We start from the raw sequence: 18,649 nt of genomic DNA, 5'->3' as shown, positions 1-18,649 counted from the left end.
TGGGGTTGATACCCTTTCTCCACTGACTAAATATGTCCTTTGGATCATCCTTCCCAGCCGTTTTGGTCCTGGCCTGTTGGCGCATCTCAGGCTTGGAAGGGACCACGGACATGGTCGCTGGAGAAAGGTCTCAAAGCGGATCGCGAACGGCGTTGGAGCGCGCCAAGGTGAAAATCTTCTGACAGGGTGAGAAATGGCAGTCCTGAAAGAAGGAAATTGGTTACGCGGATGTAGGAAAACTACCAGCCAGAAAAAGGAGGAGGTAGGAAGCAGTTGGGAAAGAGTGTGGAAATGAAGAAAGTCAGAGATGGATCCTTGCACCAGATACAAGGCGCTAACCTCAGACGCGTCCGACCAACTGCCATGTGGTTTCCACGTGGATTTTTGCAACAAACATCGGACGGGCATAATAACGCGTCTCGCCTATAATAGGGTGCGATTCATTTTGCTTTTTTTTGTGGCTTGACGATTATTGCCATGTGGCGGTAGTATTACTGCTGTTTGGTATTATTTAGGTACTGGCGTGTCATCGGAAAAGAGAAGAGCAATAAATGCTGTGCATATATGGGATCACCAGCAGCTGGGAATTCTTTTGTCTCCCCTACATGTCTGAAGGAACATAGGATTGTTGAACAATTCTCCCGTTTGCACCGCGTTGTTAGGCGGCATAATAAGCTCCTATGATTGCTCGCTACTGCCATGCCAGACTCGAGGAATCTATTTTATCTTCTTCATTTCCCTTTTTTCCTTTTAATTCAATCATCTCCACAGTTTACGGTTACTTTGCATACATCGCAGGAAGGTACAGTCACCCTTCGTTGGATACATGCCTCTCATCTTCGAAACTTGACAAGGTATTGAGATAATAATGCTGGACATGCAATGCCACATATTTTGAACTACTGGTACAATAATCTGCAGAATGATTCTGTTTATCCCCGCACTACCTGCTCTCTTTCCCTCTTCATCTTGTATCTAATTTACCAATCTTCAAGCCGCAAGCACCACGTCGTGTTCACCCCCCTGAACTTACAGAAATAGCCATGACAATCAGTTTTCATAACGCATAACAAACGCTAGCAGCCAGCAACAGGCACAAGATGATTATTATTACGCCGGTAATAACACCTCATTGACAATTTCAAAATGCATCGTTCGTCGTGACCCATGATCGAAGCTGCCTTGGACAGTCGCAGATCGCAGATATTAGAGAAAGGAAAGAGGAAGGTGTTGTTACGTGTGGAAGAAGCTATTGCTATGCATGGCAGTGAAGTGTGTCATAAGGAGGAAATAAAAATAAAGCGTTAGTTTCAGAGCACACAGGCATCACAGTTACTACCTGCAGGCTACTGGCGAAGCAAGAGAAGTGGGTAATGTTCGCTAGATGCAAATGCTAATAAGCTGCAGGAACACACAGGATGTCACACTGTGACGCGAGAGCAAGCAGCAAGCAGCAACAAATAACAACAGCTCGCGATAAACTGATTCAACATTGAGACAAATGACAGACAAACAAGAGGCGACAGGACAGAGGACGGACAGCCAAGGGGGTGACGGCATGCTTCGGAAGTCCGGAACCTAGTGCACAACAAGAGGCGAAGACCAACTGAGTAAGTTGAAAATCCTTATTTAAAGAATGGAATTCGAAAGGAAAGTAGGAAAAGACAGAGAAAGTGTGGATGATGTCAGTAATAAGGCACAGATGTGATATCGGGTCTCGCGCTCCTCCAGGGCACTAGTTTGTTTCCAGTAGTTTCTCCACAGAATAATTAAATATGTCGTTTTTGCCTTGGTTCCGAAGGTTCATGGAGCATGGAGCGTGAGGCAACTGATCTATGACTCACCACACGCTCATCGGTTTATCGCCCCTGAGTTAGAAACGGCGGAACGCGAGAAGAAGAACCACAGGCTTTCGTCCCTCATTTGAAGTCCCGATCAATCATATATTGACGTCATTCGTATTCCGGATATTGACGTAACGTACCTTACTGACGCGTTAGCTCTTGCTGTTTTCTTTTGCACAAATAACCAAATTCCAGGATTACTGCATAACTGATGGTTATGATACCTTGTAGCTGTGCTTGTTACGACCTCCAAATATGTATATATAAGGGAATCTAAAAACTGAACAGAAGGTGTTTTTCCCATCCATTCTCACATCTATTTATCACAAACCGTAACACAACACCATGGGTAATATCATTTCAGCAATCGCTGGCGCTCTCAACGCGTGAGTCAACATCTCGAAGATTAGGTTGTTGGCTGGCTAGGTGGCAAATCTGACTTCATCCTATCTAGCATTGTATCAGCAATCGCTTCATTTTTCATGGCCATCTTCAGTGGTATTGCGAGTGTACTGATAGCTATCTGGAACTTCAGTGCGTTCATCTTTTCATCTACTATCTCATCTCATTTCTGACACCTTTGACCTCTGCCTAGTCACTTGTGGATGTTGCTCTGGAAGAAGTAGAGGTACCAGACGAGGAGGCGTTGGAACAGTATAGAGGGTGGTGAGGCTCATATATGGTTAGTCGCCCGTTCATCACTCCACGGACTACATCGAAGCTGACATGATATCTTCAGATAAACATCTCATCACCCGATCCGATTACTAGAGTATTTATACGCCCTCCTACCTTCTTCCATTGACTTCCATTTCCATTCGGCTGAGAATCTGTATCCACAAGTATAATTCTGTGTAGCAATGCTAGTATGATTCCTGTAGCAGTGCTAGGAGACGATATGCAACGACCAAATCTTTCCAAAAACGTTTAGCCAAATGCTGAAAGCGTCTTAAAACCGTTTCTGAAGACGCGAAATGATGACCTCCGAGCATATATAACATTCTTTGCTGGTTTCTTTGACGCAGATGGTACTATTATTGGGTTCTCTATTAAGAATTTTATTGCACAACTTATTAGTGTACGAGTCATAAATAAGCTTCTTCTAGATGTTTCATGTTATGGGTATCTTTAGTGGGAATATTTACTCTGCGACACAGATGAAAATGGTTGAAAATCAATAATTTCTGGTCCAGACCGTCGGGCGCTTCTTCATTCTATCCTTATTTATCGATTATACTTGGGTCGTTAGGTGGGCAAAGAAAAATGGAGAACAGGTTACAGCGACCGACCGTACGTAGGATGTTTCAAATAAGTTCCTAGATTCGGAATATCAAGTAATATCAATGGGATGAGCAGATAAAATCAGAAACATCATACATACGGCCTGCCTCAGACTGTTGTTTAATGACTGAGTGCATATTTATGCAAAAAAGTTAATGAATTTAACTTATTTGTTGAATTAAAAAGCACAGTGGGAAGTGGGATTCGAACCCACGACCTACCGATATTTGCGATATAAAATTGCAATCGGTTGCTCTAACCAAAACTGAGCTACTCCCACAGCATAGTTGTGGTAAATCTTAGCAAAATCATGTAACCTATTGCCGATTCCCACCCCATGAAAAAGAAAGTGGGAAGTGGGATTCGAACCCACGACCTACCGATGATTACAAATAATTGCAATCGGTTGCTCTAACCAAAACTGAGCTACTCCCACCAACTGTCAACCGGATTTTCATATGCAACATAACTAATAGGCCTAGCGAATGTCGTCGTTGAATCATCCTTCTTATACGATCAGGAATGACAGTGATTTATTCCCTTCGTTGGTATGTATGTGACGCTACCGACCAATGGCTCTCAACCTTCTACTTACTAATATGACCCTTGCCGAGCTGAAATAATTGCTCGCGGCTTGTATCTGTATTTTATCACTCATATCAAAATCAACTTACTAGAAGAGTTGATGCTTTTACTTTTCTCGTTCTTGGGAGACTTCTGCCTATTCGAGTTGTTGTCTTTTCGGTACAACATCATCTGTAGTGACTTAACTCTTATTCGTTCCAATGCGGAGATGGTTAAATTGCCTGATCGTCGGTATAACTGCTTGCATATAATTACCTCTCTGATCACTGCAAACTTCGACAGAATTGGATCTTCCTACAGATACTAGATTATCCCAAGAGCTACCGTTTGATCGTTGAATAACACCGTATTTCTTATAGCTTCGATCCCCTTGTAGCCTTCACGCCCTCCTCTTGCTCCTTGATGGCTAATAACCTCAGATCTTTTCTCAGAATCTTACCACTAGGACTTTTGGGAATTGCCTCGATGAGTATAACGCCTCCACGTAGCTTTTTATGATTGGCGACCTTCTTAGCGGCCCAGTCATGGATTTCCTTGGAAAGCTTCTCGCGATCCGACCAAGAAAGGGAAGCAAGGCCGCCTTTGGGTACTATGTAGGCACTAGAGCGGATGTGAGCTATCCAGTCAAGTTACTGTTGTACGATGGAACTCACCGAGGAAGTTCAGTGGCTTGTGACTTATCGTAGATACCAATCACACCGACGTCAGCAACGTTGGGATGTCCGAGAAGGAGGGCCTCAAGCTCGGCCGGTGGCACTTGGAAGCCTTTGTACTTGATAAGCTCCTTTACTCTGTCTACAATACTGCAAGATATTTATCAGCCAACGCACGAGAAGACATGAAAGGAGAACATACGTGAAGTATTTTCGGTCGTCCACTATAGCAATATCGCCGGTCTTGAACCATCCATCTTCGAAAACATTCCTTGTGGCTTCCTCATTTCTCCAGTAGCCTTTCATGACAGATGGTCCTTTTAACCAGAGCTCTCCCCGCTCACCAATTTCCACATCCTTACCATTCTCAGCATCGACTAATCTTGCCTGATATGTAGGAATCACTCGGCCAATGGCTCCGGGATGGTGCCGAGATTCATCAAGGGTCATCACATGGGAGACGGGAGTGGTTTCCGTCAGACCATATCCTTGAGTGACTTGGATATGAGGGAACCTTGATTCAAACGCTTTGATCAAGTCGGCTGAGAGAGGAGCAGCACCAGATTGGAAGCCCCTGAGGCAGGAGATATCGTAACTGGAGACGAGGGAAGAATGAAGAAGGGCAATCATCATAGGCGGGACGATAAGACTGAAAGTTACTTTGTACTGATTGAAAAGTCAATAATGGAATGCTAAGCTTGGATTCAATGGGACATACTCGTTGAATAACCTCAAGCACAGTTTTCTCTTCGAATTTTGGAAGAATAACTACAGTACCATTGGTGGACAGGGCATGATGGAGATTCCTATGCCAGATAAGCATTGCTCTGGTGCTAGAAATCTGCGGTAAATTACTTACATAGTTAAACCCTATTGAGCGGTAGTCAGTAGGAATAGTTTGTCCAGTGATCGGTGGTAACTTACGTAGATGTGACTGCAAGGCAGGATGCCGAGAACGACATCTTTCTCCGTCATTGGTTCGAATGAGCATCGAACTGCTTGAATCTATACAATTATCTGTAAGCACTTGCTCTAATTGGCTTCGCGTCTCGCTCACCTGACTAGTCATGTTGTGATGACTTGTCTCAACACCTTTCGCCTTACCAGTGGTCCCGCTCGAATAGCAAAGATATGCAGTCTTATTCTCCACATTCTCTTCCCATTGTGCTCGTCCATCAATACCTTTACCCATGTCCCAAAGATCCTCCGTACACTTGAGATGTTTGAGATCCGCGGGCTTCTTGTCTTTAGGGCAAAGAAGGAAGATTTTCGATTCCGGGATGTTGCAAGAAGGGTCCAACTTCAACGCCTCTTTTAAGACTGGGAATAAATTGGGCTGAACGAAAATGGTTTGAGACGTTGAGTCTTTGACCTGATGTAAGAGCTCAAGAGGTGTACTTAATAGAATTAGCTTTATCATCCACTCGATCGACGTTATAACTCACTAGGCGTAGTTTGCGGGAGAAGTTACGACGCCTAATGCTTGACAACCAAAGAGGGCATTGATCCATTCTAAACTGTTCATCCCAAAGAGACAGGCGACTTCACCCGTCTTCACGCCGAGCTTCTTGAGGCCGCCGGCCAACGCAAGCGCTTGCTCCTCGACTTGTTCCCTTGTGACTGTATTACCGGTAAGTCCATCAATGAAAGCTTTCTTCGCTCCCGATGGGTTGGGCGCGGGGGCAGGGAAGTAGTTGTATTGTTTTGACTTGGGGAAGAGGAATTCGAAAACAGAAGACCGGGGTAATTGGGGTGATGGGATGTGAGAGACATAAATCTGGTCTGGTCGGGGTGTCATATTGGGCGGTGGTGGGTTGTTATCGTTGTGATTTCGGTAGAAAGTGTATCCCGGAGGAAGAGGGATAGAAGAGAATGGTCGGACGTTGGCTCTGTTGGGTATTAAAGAGCGCAGAAGACACGGGCCGGTCGATGTCAACAGACGAGAAATAGCCGGAAGGGCGGCGGATAAAGATATGACGCGGGGTATTAAGAGGATAAGAGCCATTTTGGTATCGCAGGCAGGAACCGGCTATCGGGTATCTTTTGGGTTGAGTTTTTTCGTTGATCATAGTAGTAGAGTGGTCGGTTTCGTCAACCGAGACTTGTGGTTAGATTGTCTATCTACAATTAGCACGTTATGCCTACGTCCCCAGTCTCTATCTATGCTCAGGGGTACTGGGCTATAAACATTGTGGTACTTAGCAGAGATGGGGGCAATAAAAATGTTTCGCCAACAAACAACTCACACACACACAGTATCGAATGCGCAAATAGCAGAGCGGGAATTACCGCCCGGTTGAAAAGAAGACCGGCGGTCGCGGCGGACCACGTTTCATCGAATGAACCTCGGATCTCCATGAAGACTTCATTACAGACTCGCAGGCCACAGGCCGAACATCGAATTTCTGCTGAGTAAGTTGACACATCGTAAACTCTTGCTATCAAAACCAAAGTAGTTCACTCTCTTGTCAGCTACTCGTAGTACTTGGGCCATCTTTGGCAGACTTTGGAGCCCGCCGCTGAACCATTGTGATGATAGCAAACCAGACGTGACCACACTTTTTATTTGATCAAGGCTCGCTAAGCCCATTCATAATCGTACAGTGCTCATTGTTAATGTTTTCATTTGCGGCAATGTATTGTGTATTGTGTAGTTGTAGGTAGCAGTAAACGTTAGCTTCATTGTAGATCTAAAACCCGAATTCCTCCTTCGCCATCGTCGCCATCCAGCCCTCCTCGTCAGTCTCCACCACCCATCCCTTGAGCTTGCTACCCTCTTTTGTGATGCATTTAACAGTACCGCCACTGTTTGAGTTGTTTGCCTCCTCATCCACCTCCGCGCCTAACCATGCTAGCTTCTTGAGCACATCCCGTCTAAGCTCCGCACCCTTCTCTCCAATCCCCCCCGAGAACACCAAACCATCGATGGATTCGATAGGAACTTCAGAAAGGAGCTTGAAAAGATACTGAGCGACAAAGTTCAGGAGACGGTCCAAGAACACGGCATAAGTGAGTTTAGCCTTCTCGTGATCTTCTTTGGAGCATTTAGAGGGATCGAGGTTTTGGATGATGTGACCAAAGTTGGTAGTACCGGCCAAGGCTTTCAAGCCCGAGTTTCTGCAGCCACTCAGCTTTTGACCGTTGCACAGCTTATCGCATGCTAATTACTTACTTGTTCAAGATGATTTCCGCTTTAGAGACGGTAAAGTCACCAACGTTAGCATCAGAAGCGGCATCCTTAGTGTGGTGGAATATAGCCGTAGGATCAATAGTACCAGACCTAGTACCACCAAGCAATCCCTCAAGTGGGGTAAGTCCCATACCTAGCCGCTAATCAGCAAATATCGGCGAACTTTGATTTTGGACTTACTGGTGTCAACGGATTTACCATTCTTAATGCAACACGAGGAAGATCCGCTACCCAAATGGGCCACGACCACATTGACTTGATCAGATGGCTTCTTGAGGTGCTCCGCGAGAGACCGGACAATAGAGGCATAAGAGAGACCATGGAATCCGTACTAAGAACAACATTACACCCTTTTCAACAACATGTAGGATTGAACGCACCTTGCGTAATGGCATAGACAACTCGTTGTCGGAGGGAGGAAGAGCGTAAGTGTAAACCTCTGGCGCAATAGTTTGCTGTTGATGTTCAAGGTTTAGCTCTGCTCTACATGTATAAACGAGTTTTGACAACTTACGTGGAAAATGGTGTCGAAGAGAAGTAAAGAAGTATGGTGAGGCAGGGCATCTAAACATGATTTGACAGCCAAAACGGCTCGGTGATTCTGAACGGCAGTGAGCTTGAAACCCTAACACTCAGAATTTTTGGCCTACATGCAAAGGGGCAAACTCAGACAACTTATCCATCTCGATAAGACCTTCTTCGTGTCCTTTGACGACTCGAATGCCTCTATCATGCGTGCCACCGTGAACACTGTGCAGAGTCAGCTCCGTTGGCCAGGCAATCAAGATAAAGAGCTCAAACTCACACTCTGTGGCACACATATTTGATCTCCTCCTTCTCTACATGAGTCGAGTTTGTGAGGTGATCCAACAGTATCGGGACCAGGGAGGCATCTATTTTGAAGTCAGTCTTGCCAAAAGTCGTTTACATCCACCTTCGACCTACATCTGATCTTATCACCGTAATCTGCTTCTTCCTCTGAATTTTTACCCTTGCCCTCTTCCCAAGTAATTCTGATCTTGACCCGTTCGTCAGCGGAGCTGATATTGGTCACAGCGAGGTTGGCAAGAAGCTCAAAACTTGGGATTGCGAAGAGCTTTCCCTTGATTGAAGAAGAACCACAGTTGATGGCAAGAAGATATTCAGTCTTGTCGGGCATGGTAGTCAGTACTTGGTGATGTATCAGATACTAAAAGGCGTTCTGAACAACAGAAGTCCATGAGAAGGAATGTATGGCGGCCCCCCGATACTTTCCGACAGACCGACGGAGCACGATATGTGATGATGCAGCTTCGTGTCCCAGTGAGAATGCCAATAACGTCATATTTACGGCCCTGTCCGAGATCTTTGAGCCGTTCCTTTTCCCAATTAGCATGCCTAAATGTCAGATTCACCTGACTTCCATCGGTGCCTTCCTTCGCTTCCATCTCGGCTAAATTAGCACGCCTATTCATGTACAGCACTCAAGTTGGCTTGGAGTCCACCGGCTATGGCTGCTGCCGGCACGAAGTGTGACCGTCGGAAGTTGTGTGCAGCGCTGCTATCCACGAGAATTCTATAAAAGCGTCTTATGATCATCCAATATCCCCTACTTCCACATTTATATCCTAAACTCACCCAACATGCTCTCTCGTGTACTCCGTAACAACTCTCGTCTTCTCAGGCCAACCGCGCCCTCCCTCCGTCTCCGTGCGCTTTCGACCACCCCAGTCAGGCTCAATGTCCAGGAAATCACACGCCCAGCGATTGATACTCCCCTTTCTCTCTGGAACTTCACAGAGGAAGAGAATATGCTTCGGGAGACCGTGAGGCGATTTGCTCAGGATGTCATCGGGCCAAAGGTACGGGAAATGGACGAAAAAGAAATAATGGACCCAGCAATCATCCAAGGATTGTTCGACAATGGCGTACGTTGACTTGAGCCGGAATTTCGAAAAGGAGGCAACAACTGACAGATGTTCACAGCTGATGGGAATCGAGACCTCAGCTGATCATAGCGGCTCCGAGTGCTCCTTCACATCTGCCATCATTGCAGTCGAGGTGTGTGAATGTTTTTTGGGGCATTAGGGCAGACTGACACATCACATGACTGATAGGAACTCGCACGTGTCGACCCTTCTGTAGCAGTGTTATGTGACGTGCACAACACTCTTGTCAACACAGTCATTCGTCTGTATGGTAATGCTGAAATTCAACAAAAGTGGCTTCCAGACCTTGCTACTAAGAAGGTATGTAAATACCGCGGAGAGAGGTCGTAAATTGAAATATGTGATTAGGTCGGCTCCTTCTGTCTTTCAGAACCCAATGCTGGATCAGATGCTTTCGCCCTTCAGACCACCGCCAAGTTGGATTCTAGCGGAGACTTCTACGTGCTTAACGGAAGCAAGATGTGAGTTTAGGTGTTTTTGGATTTACTACTTTCGGAGGCTCTCTAATGCCTACAATAGGTGGATTTCCAACTCTGCGGAAGCCGAGACATTCTTGGTGTTTGCCAACGTAGACCCTTCAAAGGGGTATAAGGGAATTACCTGTTTCATTATGAGCAAAGATATGGGCGTTGAGATCGCGAAGAAGGAGGCGAAGGTGGGCTAGTCCAGAATTAAGTGTCGATTGATCGTTTGACAACTCTGTAGCTTGGTATCCGAGCGTCGTCAACATGTCTTCTCAATTTTGACGATGTCAAAATCCCCAAAGAGAACGTTGTTGGAGAAATCGGTAAAGGTTACAAGGTAAGTGTTTTCTTACACAAGTAGATTGGACTCCTCTGAGTGGGTTGCACAGATTGCGATTGAGATCCTCAACGAAGGACGTATCGGTATCGCAGCCCAAATGATCGGTCTTGCTCAAGGCGCTTTCGAGAAGAGCCTTGAGTATGCTTACCAACGCAAGCAATTTGGAAAGCCAGTTGGAGAGTTCCAGGGAATGAGTTTCCAGTTCGCAGAAGTGGCTACTGAGATTGAAGCAGCAAGGCTCTTGACTTACAATGCCGCGAGACTCAAGGCATGTCAAACTTCCGTATTGATTTCTCAAGCTGACCACCTTCTGTTTGCAGGAGGAAGGAAGGCCGTTCACAAAGGAAGCCGCGATGGCCAAGTATTATGCATCTGTTATCGCCCAGAAGGCGGCCGGATCTGCCATCGAGTGGGCAGGTGGCCAAGGATTCGTTCGAGAGGTTGGTCTTGAAAAGTACTGGCGAGACTCCAAGATCGGTGCCATCTACGAAGGTACAAACAATATCCAGCTTGATACTATTGCCAAATTCTTGCGTACGTGTTGTTGAATGTCTTCGTCATGTATAGTGAAGAGTGATGCTGATTTTTGTCAACAACAACAGGCAAGGAGTATCAGAAGTAAGGGTACGAAGCAGTAGTGTCTGTAACAGAATAGGAGTAACTAGGCGACCGCTGTACGATACGGAAGAAGTTATGACACTCGGTCTCCTGTCAATGCGATGATCAATGCATACATAAAGTCCCCAAAAACAGAATGATTGATATTTTATTTTATTGTTGAAAGTATTTGAGGCCTGGTACAGACGATGGTGTGACGAAATCGCCCAGAAGGCGTCGCATGTCTGTGACTGTGGTATCAAGGAATGCGTGATATGATTGTTTATGCAACACTCTATTTGAATTAATTGACTGCAGATCGTCAGTATAATTATTATGAATGAAAGCACTAAATAACGTACCTTGTCATATGAAACAAGGGAAGATACGAATAGATTAATACAACGATAAATAAATGATTTGGTCGAAGCTGCCGTTTCTGTTGCCTGCAAAAGCTCGGCCAGACTCTTGAATATTACTGTCAAAATGGCTCAGCATCTTTGCACAAAATATTGATACAATAACCCCACCTTGTAGGACCTCTTGACGTAGCTCCATAAAACCATTTCGATCGAGACCTCTCCTGACTGCTTGCATGTAGGAGAGTTTTGACAAGATTGGATTCATGGCCGCATCCGGCAAGGCGACGAGAGTGGAAAGGTATTTATGCTCGATGGTGAGTTTATCAGTACCTATACTTTGGAAAAGAAGGGCAATGTAGTCTTCCGAGTATGACTAGATATTAAACGGTGAATATGTATCTCTGCAAGTAAACCGATTAAACTTACGTCGAAAGATCCAGGATCGAGATTGGCGACGTTGAGCATGAAATGCAAGCCTACTTGTATTCGGCCTTTTTCATTTCCTAGCCTGGCCCAAGACTGTCTCCCAAAAGGCGAAATGAAGGTTGTCCAATCCTAAGAGATATCATTAGCGCAAATCGAGACATCTGAGTACGTGCGTACAAGTCTCTGATGTTCTATGACTAAGACTGCAGCACAATCGGACCAGCATTTTGTTAGCCTGTTGATGAACAACTGCTTCTCTTCCTCAGGCGCGGTCGAACCAGCTGCCCCTTTAGAGGGGACAGGAGGGAGCATATCAGACAGAAGTCGATAAATCCTTGGTGAGATTACATGATCAATGATCTGCTTGATGTTAACACTCGCCACCGGATCCCCCATGGTACTCACCTCTGCAAGGGAATTATCGAGATCATCCACCGGGTCTGCCTCTATATCGTCTCCTCCTAGTGCTAATACTTCCGCCCTTGTAAAGTCAATACCCATGGAGCTGTATTCATCTATGCTTCCGCCGTTATATGACTCTTTAGCTTTTCGACGTCGTTGCGCCAGCTGGGGTAGAGCCAACGCTCGGGCATCAAGGTAGGACTGGATTGTGGCCACAACTTCCACACCACATTTAAGGTCTTGTGACAAATCCAAGTCAAAGATTCGGATAGTCCAGCCTGATCACAATGGATAAGTTTTCGTTTATCTAAAGGGCGGAACGTACTTACTCTCGTGCAGAAGAGATGGGTCGGGATAGGCTGGCTTAGCTTGTTCTTCGACATCAAATGAATGGTGTTCAATCATTTGTCTGAAACACGTCACTACCAACACCATTGTTCGTTCAATTTCGAACTTGGTAGCTGCTTGCGCTGGGACCGGGCCTCTTAGGCTTGCCTCCAATTCACCTTGTAATACTCCTAAAATCTCCCCCAGCCTTCCAACAACCGGTTCAAGGGATTGATCATGATGTCTGCAAGCAACTGCTAGATACATCAATCCGCGAATGCAGATTTGGCGGGAGTCAAAATCGGCTAACTGGAACACAGACCATTTCTTTGAGTTTGCAATGAGATAAGTGAGTAAGGAGGGTGAAAAATAACAAGCCGCAATCATGATCGAGTATCGGTTGATAAGCTGGGCTAGTTCACGCGCCGAAGGCGGGAGTATGCGATTGAACTTGACCGCACTAACAGGGATGATAGACATGATCAGCCGTTGAACGTCCTTCTCAGCTTGATGGGCCTCATCCAAAGATTCAGCGGAAGATATAATGTCGGATGCAGCCACACAGACCAGGCGAAGATACAGTTCAAAAGCAGTCTCCCTCTTAGTGTCTTCCGCGGCCGTTAGAGACATGTTGAATTGTGTGATGAAGTGGGGATAATCGACAGGGGCTTCGGAGGGAAGGTTACGATATTGTCGGTCTTTAAAGATAACACCCAGGTTCCGTGTAGCAACGGAAAAGCTTTGCCTATCGAAAAACCATTTCCACACAGATGACAGTCTGACACATCTTGCCATCATAGTTTTGATATATCGATCCCTCCCTCGAAGGGTCTCAGGTTGAGCTCTCTTTTCCGCTTCTTCATTGAAAGCAACTTTGATCATGGACACAGCTCTGCGAACGAGCGTCCAGCGAGGGACAGCACTGAACGTCTGACTTATCTGACCAAGATCATTGAACTGCGAGAGCGCACATAGGCCGAAAACTAGGTACCATATACGTTCGGCTGCAATGGGGCCAGTTTGATCAAGGTGAAATACTGCGTTGATAGCGCGGTCAAATTGGAAGAGGAATGTTGTCCCATCAGGTTGCCGAGAATGGACATCCCAGGCTGAAGCAGTGTGAAGGACGGCTATCCATAGGGTAATGGACATATCAGTTATTTCCGGAGATTCTGATTCGCCACGCATGATGGACTTGAGGGGCCGAATAGTTCTATCGAAGCCCACTGAGAGTAGTTGCTTAAGCAAAGCAAAGACACAATGTTGAACTAGCGTTGCGTTCGCTTGGCCCTGGAGAGGATTAGCTTGAAGACGGCAAGCCAACTCCAATAGCCCCCATCGAAGCTTAAGCAGCGCATCTCGCCCGACTTGATTCGTAATTTGACTAGTCTCAACAGCGTCAAGTCGAGTACTTAAATCTTCAACCGCTTTTTGAGTCGCAGCCCGCAGCGCAAACAGCTCCTGTCCATCTTCGTGTGCAGCAATGTACGTCCCGAAGAACTCAAGGGGGGCGAGTGAAAGCTCTCCGCTATGATTGGATGTGTTTGCAATGGTCAGGAGTCGTTGGTGACTTGCAGAAAATACGATTCCAACCACCTCTTGGATGGCGAGGGGTGACATGTATTGAGTTAATTCAATGTCATATTCGCTGACCATCGGAGGCATTGCCACTCGATATGATTCGGGATAACGCAGAGACATAACCAGCTTGTTGAGTTTTCCGCTCCCCGGAATACTATGCGGGTTGCAGTACAGACCAGATGGCAGGGGACTGATATCAAAGTCGATAGGAAATCGGTCAAAATTGGCCCACGACCGCGCTTTACCGACACCGGCATCCAGAGCATTCGCAACAGAGGTGGAGACAGGCTTGGCCGACTTGACTCCCTCAAACTGCCTTGGTCGAAAGGGATGAGCTGGGGGGGCAGGTTCTTCATCTTCTGTGTCAAAGTCGAAGTCATCAGCGGCGAAAATGACATCGTCGTCCAGCTGGATGGCCGGACGTTGAACGTTGGCTCGAGGATTAGCTCGTCGCTTGCGCTTCTTGTTGGAAGACTGTCGTGAGGAATCACCGGCAGCAGGGAAGTTTAGACGAGTCTGCCTAGTTGCTACATTCCCTGCACTATGAGATCTATTACCTCCGGCAGCATTACGCATGGCAAGTCTCAAGACGGGCCTTCTTGTGGCCTTTGAACGTTGGCCGGTTCTTCGGCCTTGTTTCTGTCTACCTGCACGAACGTGCTCACGTCGTCGACCAGCCACTATGCCTTCAAAATCTCCACGATGCAACCTGGCTAGAGACTCTCCGGCATTGTCCTCGACCGCTTCAGATGAGTCGCTCTCGTCATCAACCATAATTGGGTGATCTTCTTTACCACTTGCTGCCCTCTCAACGACCTGGATATCGTTTTCACTGTCCGATTCCGAGAACAATCCGGCCATGTCAGCTGTCATATTCTGACCCTCTCCTCGTCGTACGACAGCCTGCCCAGGTCGTAATGGAGAAGTAACACCTCTGCTGGTCCTTGCCTCCTTTTCGCGTCGCTCTCTTCTCTTACGCTCCGCTCTATCCTTTTCCTTTTGCGCAGCCTCCGCTTCAAGACGTCGAAGCATTGCTGCGGGCATCATTCTTTCTGCAATTCTGCGTCGAGGATCACGACGCATAGCCTCATCTGAGGAGGAGTTGCTTGAGTCGGCACCATCGTTTGAGACATCTTCCCCAGATGGGTGAGGATTAGCCCCAGACGTTGGCGGAACAGAGGACCGAGTACGCGCAGGACCGATGAGATCGTCAACATCAAGAGAGTCTCTAAAGTGCTCTGGTAGAGGAGAGTACACCACTCCAGGGGACTCGTAGCCAAAGTCATCATACTCGGCATGTTGTCCAAATCCTTCTTCAGGAAAATGCTGGTATTGGGCTGAGTGGTAAGACACTGAACGCTGGCGAGATTCAGATGCAGGAAGCGCAGGTTGAGTAGGTAAGTCCGCGTGGGGCGGGGTTGAAAGGGGCACGATCGATTCAGAATCAGAGGAGGGGATAGTGTGGCTTCTACGACGATCTTTTGTGCTGGCATAAGTTCTGGTACCCCCTGGAGTACGTTTGCGATTTGGGCGACCCTTACGTGCGAGCCTTGGTCTCTGTTGATTCACGCGTCATTAACAGCAATCTAGAATGCCGAGACAGGAGCTCACTCTATCTGCGAAGCTCTCCTCTACCTCAGGACTCTTATTTTGGTTTTCCCAAAATCGTCCAAATTCATCATCCTCTGTGACCCTTTGACTTTCTCTCTCTCTTACTCTTTGGGCCCTTCTTTCTCTTATTTTCTGAATTTCAGATTCTCTGGCCCGTTCACTTCCAGACTCATCCTCAGGCTCAACATCACCTCGTAACCCATTCAAGAACTCATCAAGTTCACGATCAGCCTGTGAGTCATTTCCTTCAGGTTCTGGCTGCTGCTGCCTGATTTGGGCTCGCCTCTCTGCTCTCACTGCTTCTAGTGCCGCCTGGCCAGTAATTCATTATTATGCACCAAGTGATATGTTTGAAACCTACCTTTCGCTGTCTCCGCTCCTCCCTTTCCCTAGCTCTCGCCTGCTGCAGTTCCCTTTCCTTCTCTTTCTCTTGTCTTCTTTTCTCTCGTTCGTCTCCTTCTGCTATATCTCTGACGACCCTCTCAAATCTCTTCCGTTCTCTTTCTTCTCTCCTGGCCTTCCTTTTTTCCTCCTTCTCTTTCCTGACCCGCATTCTCGCAATCTTCTGAAGTTGCTTCCTTGTCTTCTCATCCATGTCTTCCGGGTCTGGCGCAATACCGTGAGCTAATATGTACTCATCGAAGTCGGCATCAACCAGCGGTAACGGCGTTCGAGCCCTTGGTGGTCGATCCGCTGAGCCTCCAATCACAATCCTTTCCCCCTCGTCGTTTGCTGGAGCACCCTCCGCCTCGGATGACTCTGAGACACTGGCCTCTGAGCTTTGACTAACGATTGCAGCATCATCATCTTCCTGGCTGACGTCCTTGGCCCTATGGGCTGGCCTTTTATTTTTGGCTTGGATACCACCCTTGCGCAATTGCGCTTCGTAAATTTGACGTTCTTTCGTGTACGGCTGTAGTTGTACAACAGTACGAGTACGAAACGTACGAGTGGTGCGAAAATGTTCGAGGGCTGGATCAGCGGGAGCAGTTGGAAGAGGAGTGGGCGCTCGAGGCGGGGCGGGAGCTTCAAGTGCAGCGAAAAAGGCAGACAAGTCGGCTGCAGGAGAAGAATCACGAGGTGCTGGGCGAGGAGTTGGTTGTTCTGATTGCTGCTGGAATTCATCGTTGCGAGAAAGCGAAACAGGGAGCGAAGAAAGAGTGCTAGTTGGAGCAGGGGAGGGGTCATCAGCCATAGGAGTATAAGATTGCCGTGGTGGGGATGGAGAAGGCATATCGATGAATGCTGGGGACCAAGAAATCTGAGGCGGCGATGCAAGAGCTTGTGGTTTAGGTGACTGCGGCTGAAGAGAAGGATTATGGGAAGAAGCAAACAATTTGGGTGGGAAAGAACCTGACATGTCTTGTTGGTGGGGTGGTTGGTTAAGACCAAGCGTTGGGTCGGGTAAACCATTCAAGGGCACATTCTTAGTAAAGCTGCTCAGGGTAGGATGTGGACTTGTAGCAGGGCGAGGGGTCACTGACTGGTCTTGTTTAGCACCAATGGTTTGTGCAGGTGAGCGAGAATTCGAGGCCTTCTGAGAAGGCTCAGATAAAGGCAGGTCACCCCTGGGAGAGACTATTAGACCGCCAGTCACAGGACTATGAGTTTGTTTCCGCGCTTGCGTCGGTGAAGGAAGGGGTGATATTCTCCTCGACAAAACTGACGCCACAGTTTCATCGAAGTCATCTCTTTCCACCGGTAAGGTCTCAGGAGTGGGCGAATGGACGAGGTATCCCATTTCCCCCATCATTGTCTCATCGGCATCATTTCTGTGAAGCGGTACTGTCTCAGGAGTTGGGGGTCGCAAATGCAACTGAGATGCCTCCATCCCTGTCTCTTCGAGAGGGTCTCTGCTGATCGGTAAATTTTTAGGCGTTGGCGACCGATAATGCAGTTCCGACCCCTCTATTGTAGTTTCGTCGGAATCCAGAAGAGGTAACGTTTCAGGGGTTAAGGATCGTCGCTGAAGACGCTGAGGAGAAGATTCCCGCAGAGGTCGGTGAAGATCATGGTTGAAGACATCTTTCAGAATTCCTTTTCCAACCTGGTGACTTCCAATTTCATTTGACGATTTATTTATTTCCTGGCTATCATTATCATCTAGTGTCGGCGACGAGGTGTTTACAGGCTGAGAGGGTATTTTAAGGTCTGTATTCTTTGGCGGCGAAAAAGCCAAAAAGTCTAGTTCGTCGTCTTTTCCGTCCCACGGCTCTATTAAGGGAGGTAGAGACCCTCTTTCGGCGATGGATGAAGAATGCAATTCCTGGTCCCCATCGTATAAAGGGAAATCTGGGTCCTCTTCCGAGAAAGTGAGACGCCGAGTAGGGGTTGTTGCTGCGCTGGAGGAGGATTCCGGCGAACTTGTCGGATCGACGGTTGATGAAGGTGCCGGCGAAAAGAGGTTGGCATAATGCATGTCGAAATTAGCATTTATGGAGAGTCCAATTGGGGGACGCTGAGCTGGATCAGTAATGAACGATTCAAAAGGCGAAGATTTCTTTCTCACATTGTCAATTGACTTATCCGGCTTTTTAGGACGAATGCCTGTTGCGCCCGCCTCGCGCGTCTCCTTGTCCATCGCTAAATGGGAACTTGAGTAGTCGATCGGGCGGGATAATCCATGGCTGGTCATCACCGGATCGGCCGCCCTCCTGTCTCTCCATTCCTCGTACTCATCGTCGTCACTCGGTGGCACAACATCGCTCACTTCTTCATCATCCCTTCCTCTCCTCCTTCCAGATCGGGTCCGTCGTCTCCGAGATGGTGATGAGGACGGAATCTTCTGGGAAGGACTAAGCCCTCGGCGTGCAGATCTGCGAGAAGAAGATCTTGCCGGGTGACGGGGGGTCAGGGATGGCACTTCTTCGGTATTTTGGAAACTAGGATCCGCTTGGGTTGCCGGAACAGCAGCCCTCCTCCTGCTCGACGTCGAAGAGTGGTTAGGGGACATGAGCTATGCTGAGCATGGGTGCTCGTGACAAGAGCTGTCGTGGTAATATCGAAGCAAGTATCGAAGACGTCGAAGGTCTGTCCGTTGGATGACTGGACTTTGGAT

At 47.4% G+C, this 18,649-nt stretch overlaps 6 protein-coding genes and 2 non-coding genes across 8 annotated transcripts in view; 2 read left to right on the top strand and 6 right to left on the bottom strand.

Moving 5' to 3' along the window:
• CNN01600 (hsk1-interacting molecule 1, putative) overlaps positions 1-277 on the bottom strand; it is a 2,446-nt gene extending 2,169 nt beyond the window's left edge. The window contains exon 1 of the mRNA XM_568639.2: positions 1-277. This exon is cut by the window's left edge and continues 401 nt beyond it. Within this exon, the coding sequence (XP_568639.1) occupies positions 1-112 (112 nt within the window). The 5' untranslated portion in view covers positions 113-277.
• A 1,811-nt stretch (positions 278-2,088) lies between these two features.
• On the top strand, positions 2,089-2,737 carry CNN01595 (hypothetical protein). The gene is made up of 4 exons (XM_024658895.1): positions 2,089-2,230; positions 2,299-2,378; positions 2,440-2,526; positions 2,584-2,737. The coding sequence occupies exons 1-3, from the start codon at positions 2,190-2,192 to the stop codon at positions 2,502-2,504; spliced, it is 186 nt and encodes a 61-aa protein (XP_024514708.1). The 5' UTR covers positions 2,089-2,189; the 3' UTR covers positions 2,505-2,526; positions 2,584-2,737.
• Positions 2,738-3,314: 577 nt separating this feature from the next.
• On the bottom strand, positions 3,315-3,405 carry CNN01590. Its single transcript has one exon. It is a non-coding gene; the product is annotated as a tRNA-Cys (tRNA).
• Positions 3,406-3,473: 68 nt separating this feature from the next.
• CNN01580 lies at positions 3,474-3,561 on the bottom strand. Its single transcript has one exon. It is a non-coding gene; the product is annotated as a tRNA-Cys (tRNA).
• Positions 3,562-3,937: 376 nt separating this feature from the next.
• On the bottom strand, positions 3,938-6,577 carry CNN01570 (AMP binding protein, putative). Its single transcript, XM_568637.2, has 8 exons — positions 5,809-6,577; positions 5,421-5,760; positions 5,288-5,368; positions 5,223-5,233; positions 5,082-5,169; positions 4,566-5,029; positions 4,364-4,513; positions 3,938-4,310 (listed from the first exon to the last, which is right to left on the bottom strand). The coding sequence occupies exons 1-8, from the start codon at positions 6,366-6,368 to the stop codon at positions 4,064-4,066; spliced, it is 1,941 nt and encodes a 646-aa protein (XP_568637.2). The 5' UTR covers positions 6,369-6,577; the 3' UTR covers positions 3,938-4,063.
• Positions 6,578-6,954: 377 nt separating this feature from the next.
• On the bottom strand, positions 6,955-8,751 carry CNN01560 (conserved hypothetical protein). Its single transcript, XM_568634.1, has 8 exons — positions 8,499-8,751; positions 8,359-8,446; positions 8,204-8,303; positions 8,068-8,154; positions 7,934-8,008; positions 7,734-7,884; positions 7,536-7,686; positions 6,955-7,480 (listed from the first exon to the last, which is right to left on the bottom strand). Exons 1-8 carry the CDS (start codon positions 8,710-8,712, stop codon positions 7,054-7,056), a joined length of 1,293 nt encoding a protein of 430 aa, XP_568634.1. The 5' UTR covers positions 8,713-8,751; the 3' UTR covers positions 6,955-7,053.
• Positions 8,752-9,106: 355 nt separating this feature from the next.
• On the top strand, positions 9,107-11,171 carry CNN01550 (acyl-CoA oxidase, putative). Its single transcript, XM_568632.2, has 9 exons — positions 9,107-9,460; positions 9,519-9,593; positions 9,650-9,781; positions 9,830-9,942; positions 10,001-10,136; positions 10,187-10,282; positions 10,335-10,553; positions 10,606-10,819; positions 10,888-11,171. Exons 1-9 carry the CDS (start codon positions 9,176-9,178, stop codon positions 10,905-10,907), a joined length of 1,290 nt encoding a protein of 429 aa, XP_568632.1. The 5' UTR covers positions 9,107-9,175; the 3' UTR covers positions 10,908-11,171.
• Positions 11,003-18,602, bottom strand: CNN01540 (conserved hypothetical protein). The gene is made up of 10 exons (XM_024658402.1): positions 18,101-18,602; positions 15,953-18,049; positions 15,592-15,903; positions 12,402-15,537; positions 12,076-12,350; positions 11,848-12,030; positions 11,671-11,799; positions 11,413-11,617; positions 11,245-11,360; positions 11,003-11,194 (listed from the first exon to the last, which is right to left on the bottom strand). The coding sequence occupies exons 1-10, from the start codon at positions 18,542-18,544 to the stop codon at positions 11,057-11,059; spliced, it is 7,035 nt and encodes a 2,344-aa protein (XP_024514071.1). The 5' UTR covers positions 18,545-18,602; the 3' UTR covers positions 11,003-11,056.
• Positions 18,603-18,649: the final 47 nt, after the last annotated feature.

This window comes from Cryptococcus neoformans (assembly GCF_000091045.1).
Source record: "Cryptococcus neoformans var. neoformans JEC21 chromosome 14 sequence".
NCBI lineage: Eukaryota > Fungi > Basidiomycota > Tremellomycetes > Tremellales > Cryptococcaceae > Cryptococcus > Cryptococcus deneoformans.
Note: the sequence above shows the minus strand (reverse complement) of the source record. Positions and strands in the feature narration are given on the sequence as shown.

What these genes read in the sequence shown, in the direction of transcription:
- CNN01560 (XM_568634.1), bottom strand. Translation starts at nt 8,712, where the DNA reads ATGCCCGACAAGACTGAATATCTTCTTGCCATCAACTGTGGTTCTTCT. An exon ending in AAATATGTGTGCCACAGAGT is followed by an intron (nt 8,304 to 8,358) that starts GTGAGTTTGAGC and finishes GACTCTGCACAG; the next exon opens with TGTTCACGGTGGCACGCATG. An exon ending in CTGAGTTTGCCCCTTTGCAT is followed by an intron (nt 8,155 to 8,203) that starts GTAGGCCAAAAA and finishes ACTGCCGTTCAG; the next exon opens with AATCACCGAGCCGTTTTGGC.
- CNN01595 (XM_024658895.1), top strand. Translation starts at nt 2,190, where the DNA reads ATGGGTAATATCATTTCAGCAATCGCTGGCGCTCTCAACGC. An exon ending in ATCGCTGGCGCTCTCAACGC is followed by an intron (nt 2,231 to 2,298) that starts GTGAGTCAACAT and finishes CATCCTATCTAG; the next exon opens with CATTGTATCAGCAATCGCTT. An exon ending in GATAGCTATCTGGAACTTCA is followed by an intron (nt 2,379 to 2,439) that starts GTGCGTTCATCT and finishes ACCTCTGCCTAG; the next exon opens with TCACTTGTGGATGTTGCTCT.
- CNN01570 (XM_568637.2), bottom strand. Translation starts at nt 6,368, where the DNA reads ATGGCTCTTATCCTCTTAATACCCCGCGTCATATCTTTATCCGCCGCC. An exon ending in GACGACCGAAAATACTTCAC is followed by an intron (nt 4,514 to 4,565) that starts GTATGTTCTCCT and finishes AATATCTTGCAG; the next exon opens with TATTGTAGACAGAGTAAAGG. An exon ending in CAAGCCACTGAACTTCCTCG is followed by an intron (nt 4,311 to 4,363) that starts GTGAGTTCCATC and finishes CATCCGCTCTAG; the next exon opens with TGCCTACATAGTACCCAAAG.
- CNN01540 (XM_024658402.1), bottom strand. Translation starts at nt 18,544, where the DNA reads ATGTCCCCTAACCACTCTTCGACGTCGAGCAGGAGGAGGGCTGCTGTT. An exon ending in AGGAGAGCTTCGCAGATAGA is followed by an intron (nt 15,538 to 15,591) that starts GTGAGCTCCTGT and finishes GTGAATCAACAG; the next exon opens with AGACCAAGGCTCGCACGTAA. An exon ending in TCGATCCTGGATCTTTCGAC is followed by an intron (nt 11,618 to 11,670) that starts GTAAGTTTAATC and finishes TTTAATATCTAG; the next exon opens with TCATACTCGGAAGACTACAT.
- CNN01550 (XM_568632.2), top strand. Translation starts at nt 9,176, where the DNA reads ATGCTCTCTCGTGTACTCCGTAACAACTCTCGTCTTCTCAGGCCAACC. An exon ending in CTGCCATCATTGCAGTCGAG is followed by an intron (nt 9,594 to 9,649) that starts GTGTGTGAATGT and finishes CATGACTGATAG; the next exon opens with GAACTCGCACGTGTCGACCC. An exon ending in TACTATTGCCAAATTCTTGC is followed by an intron (nt 10,820 to 10,887) that starts GTACGTGTTGTT and finishes CAACAACAACAG; the next exon opens with GCAAGGAGTATCAGAAGTAA.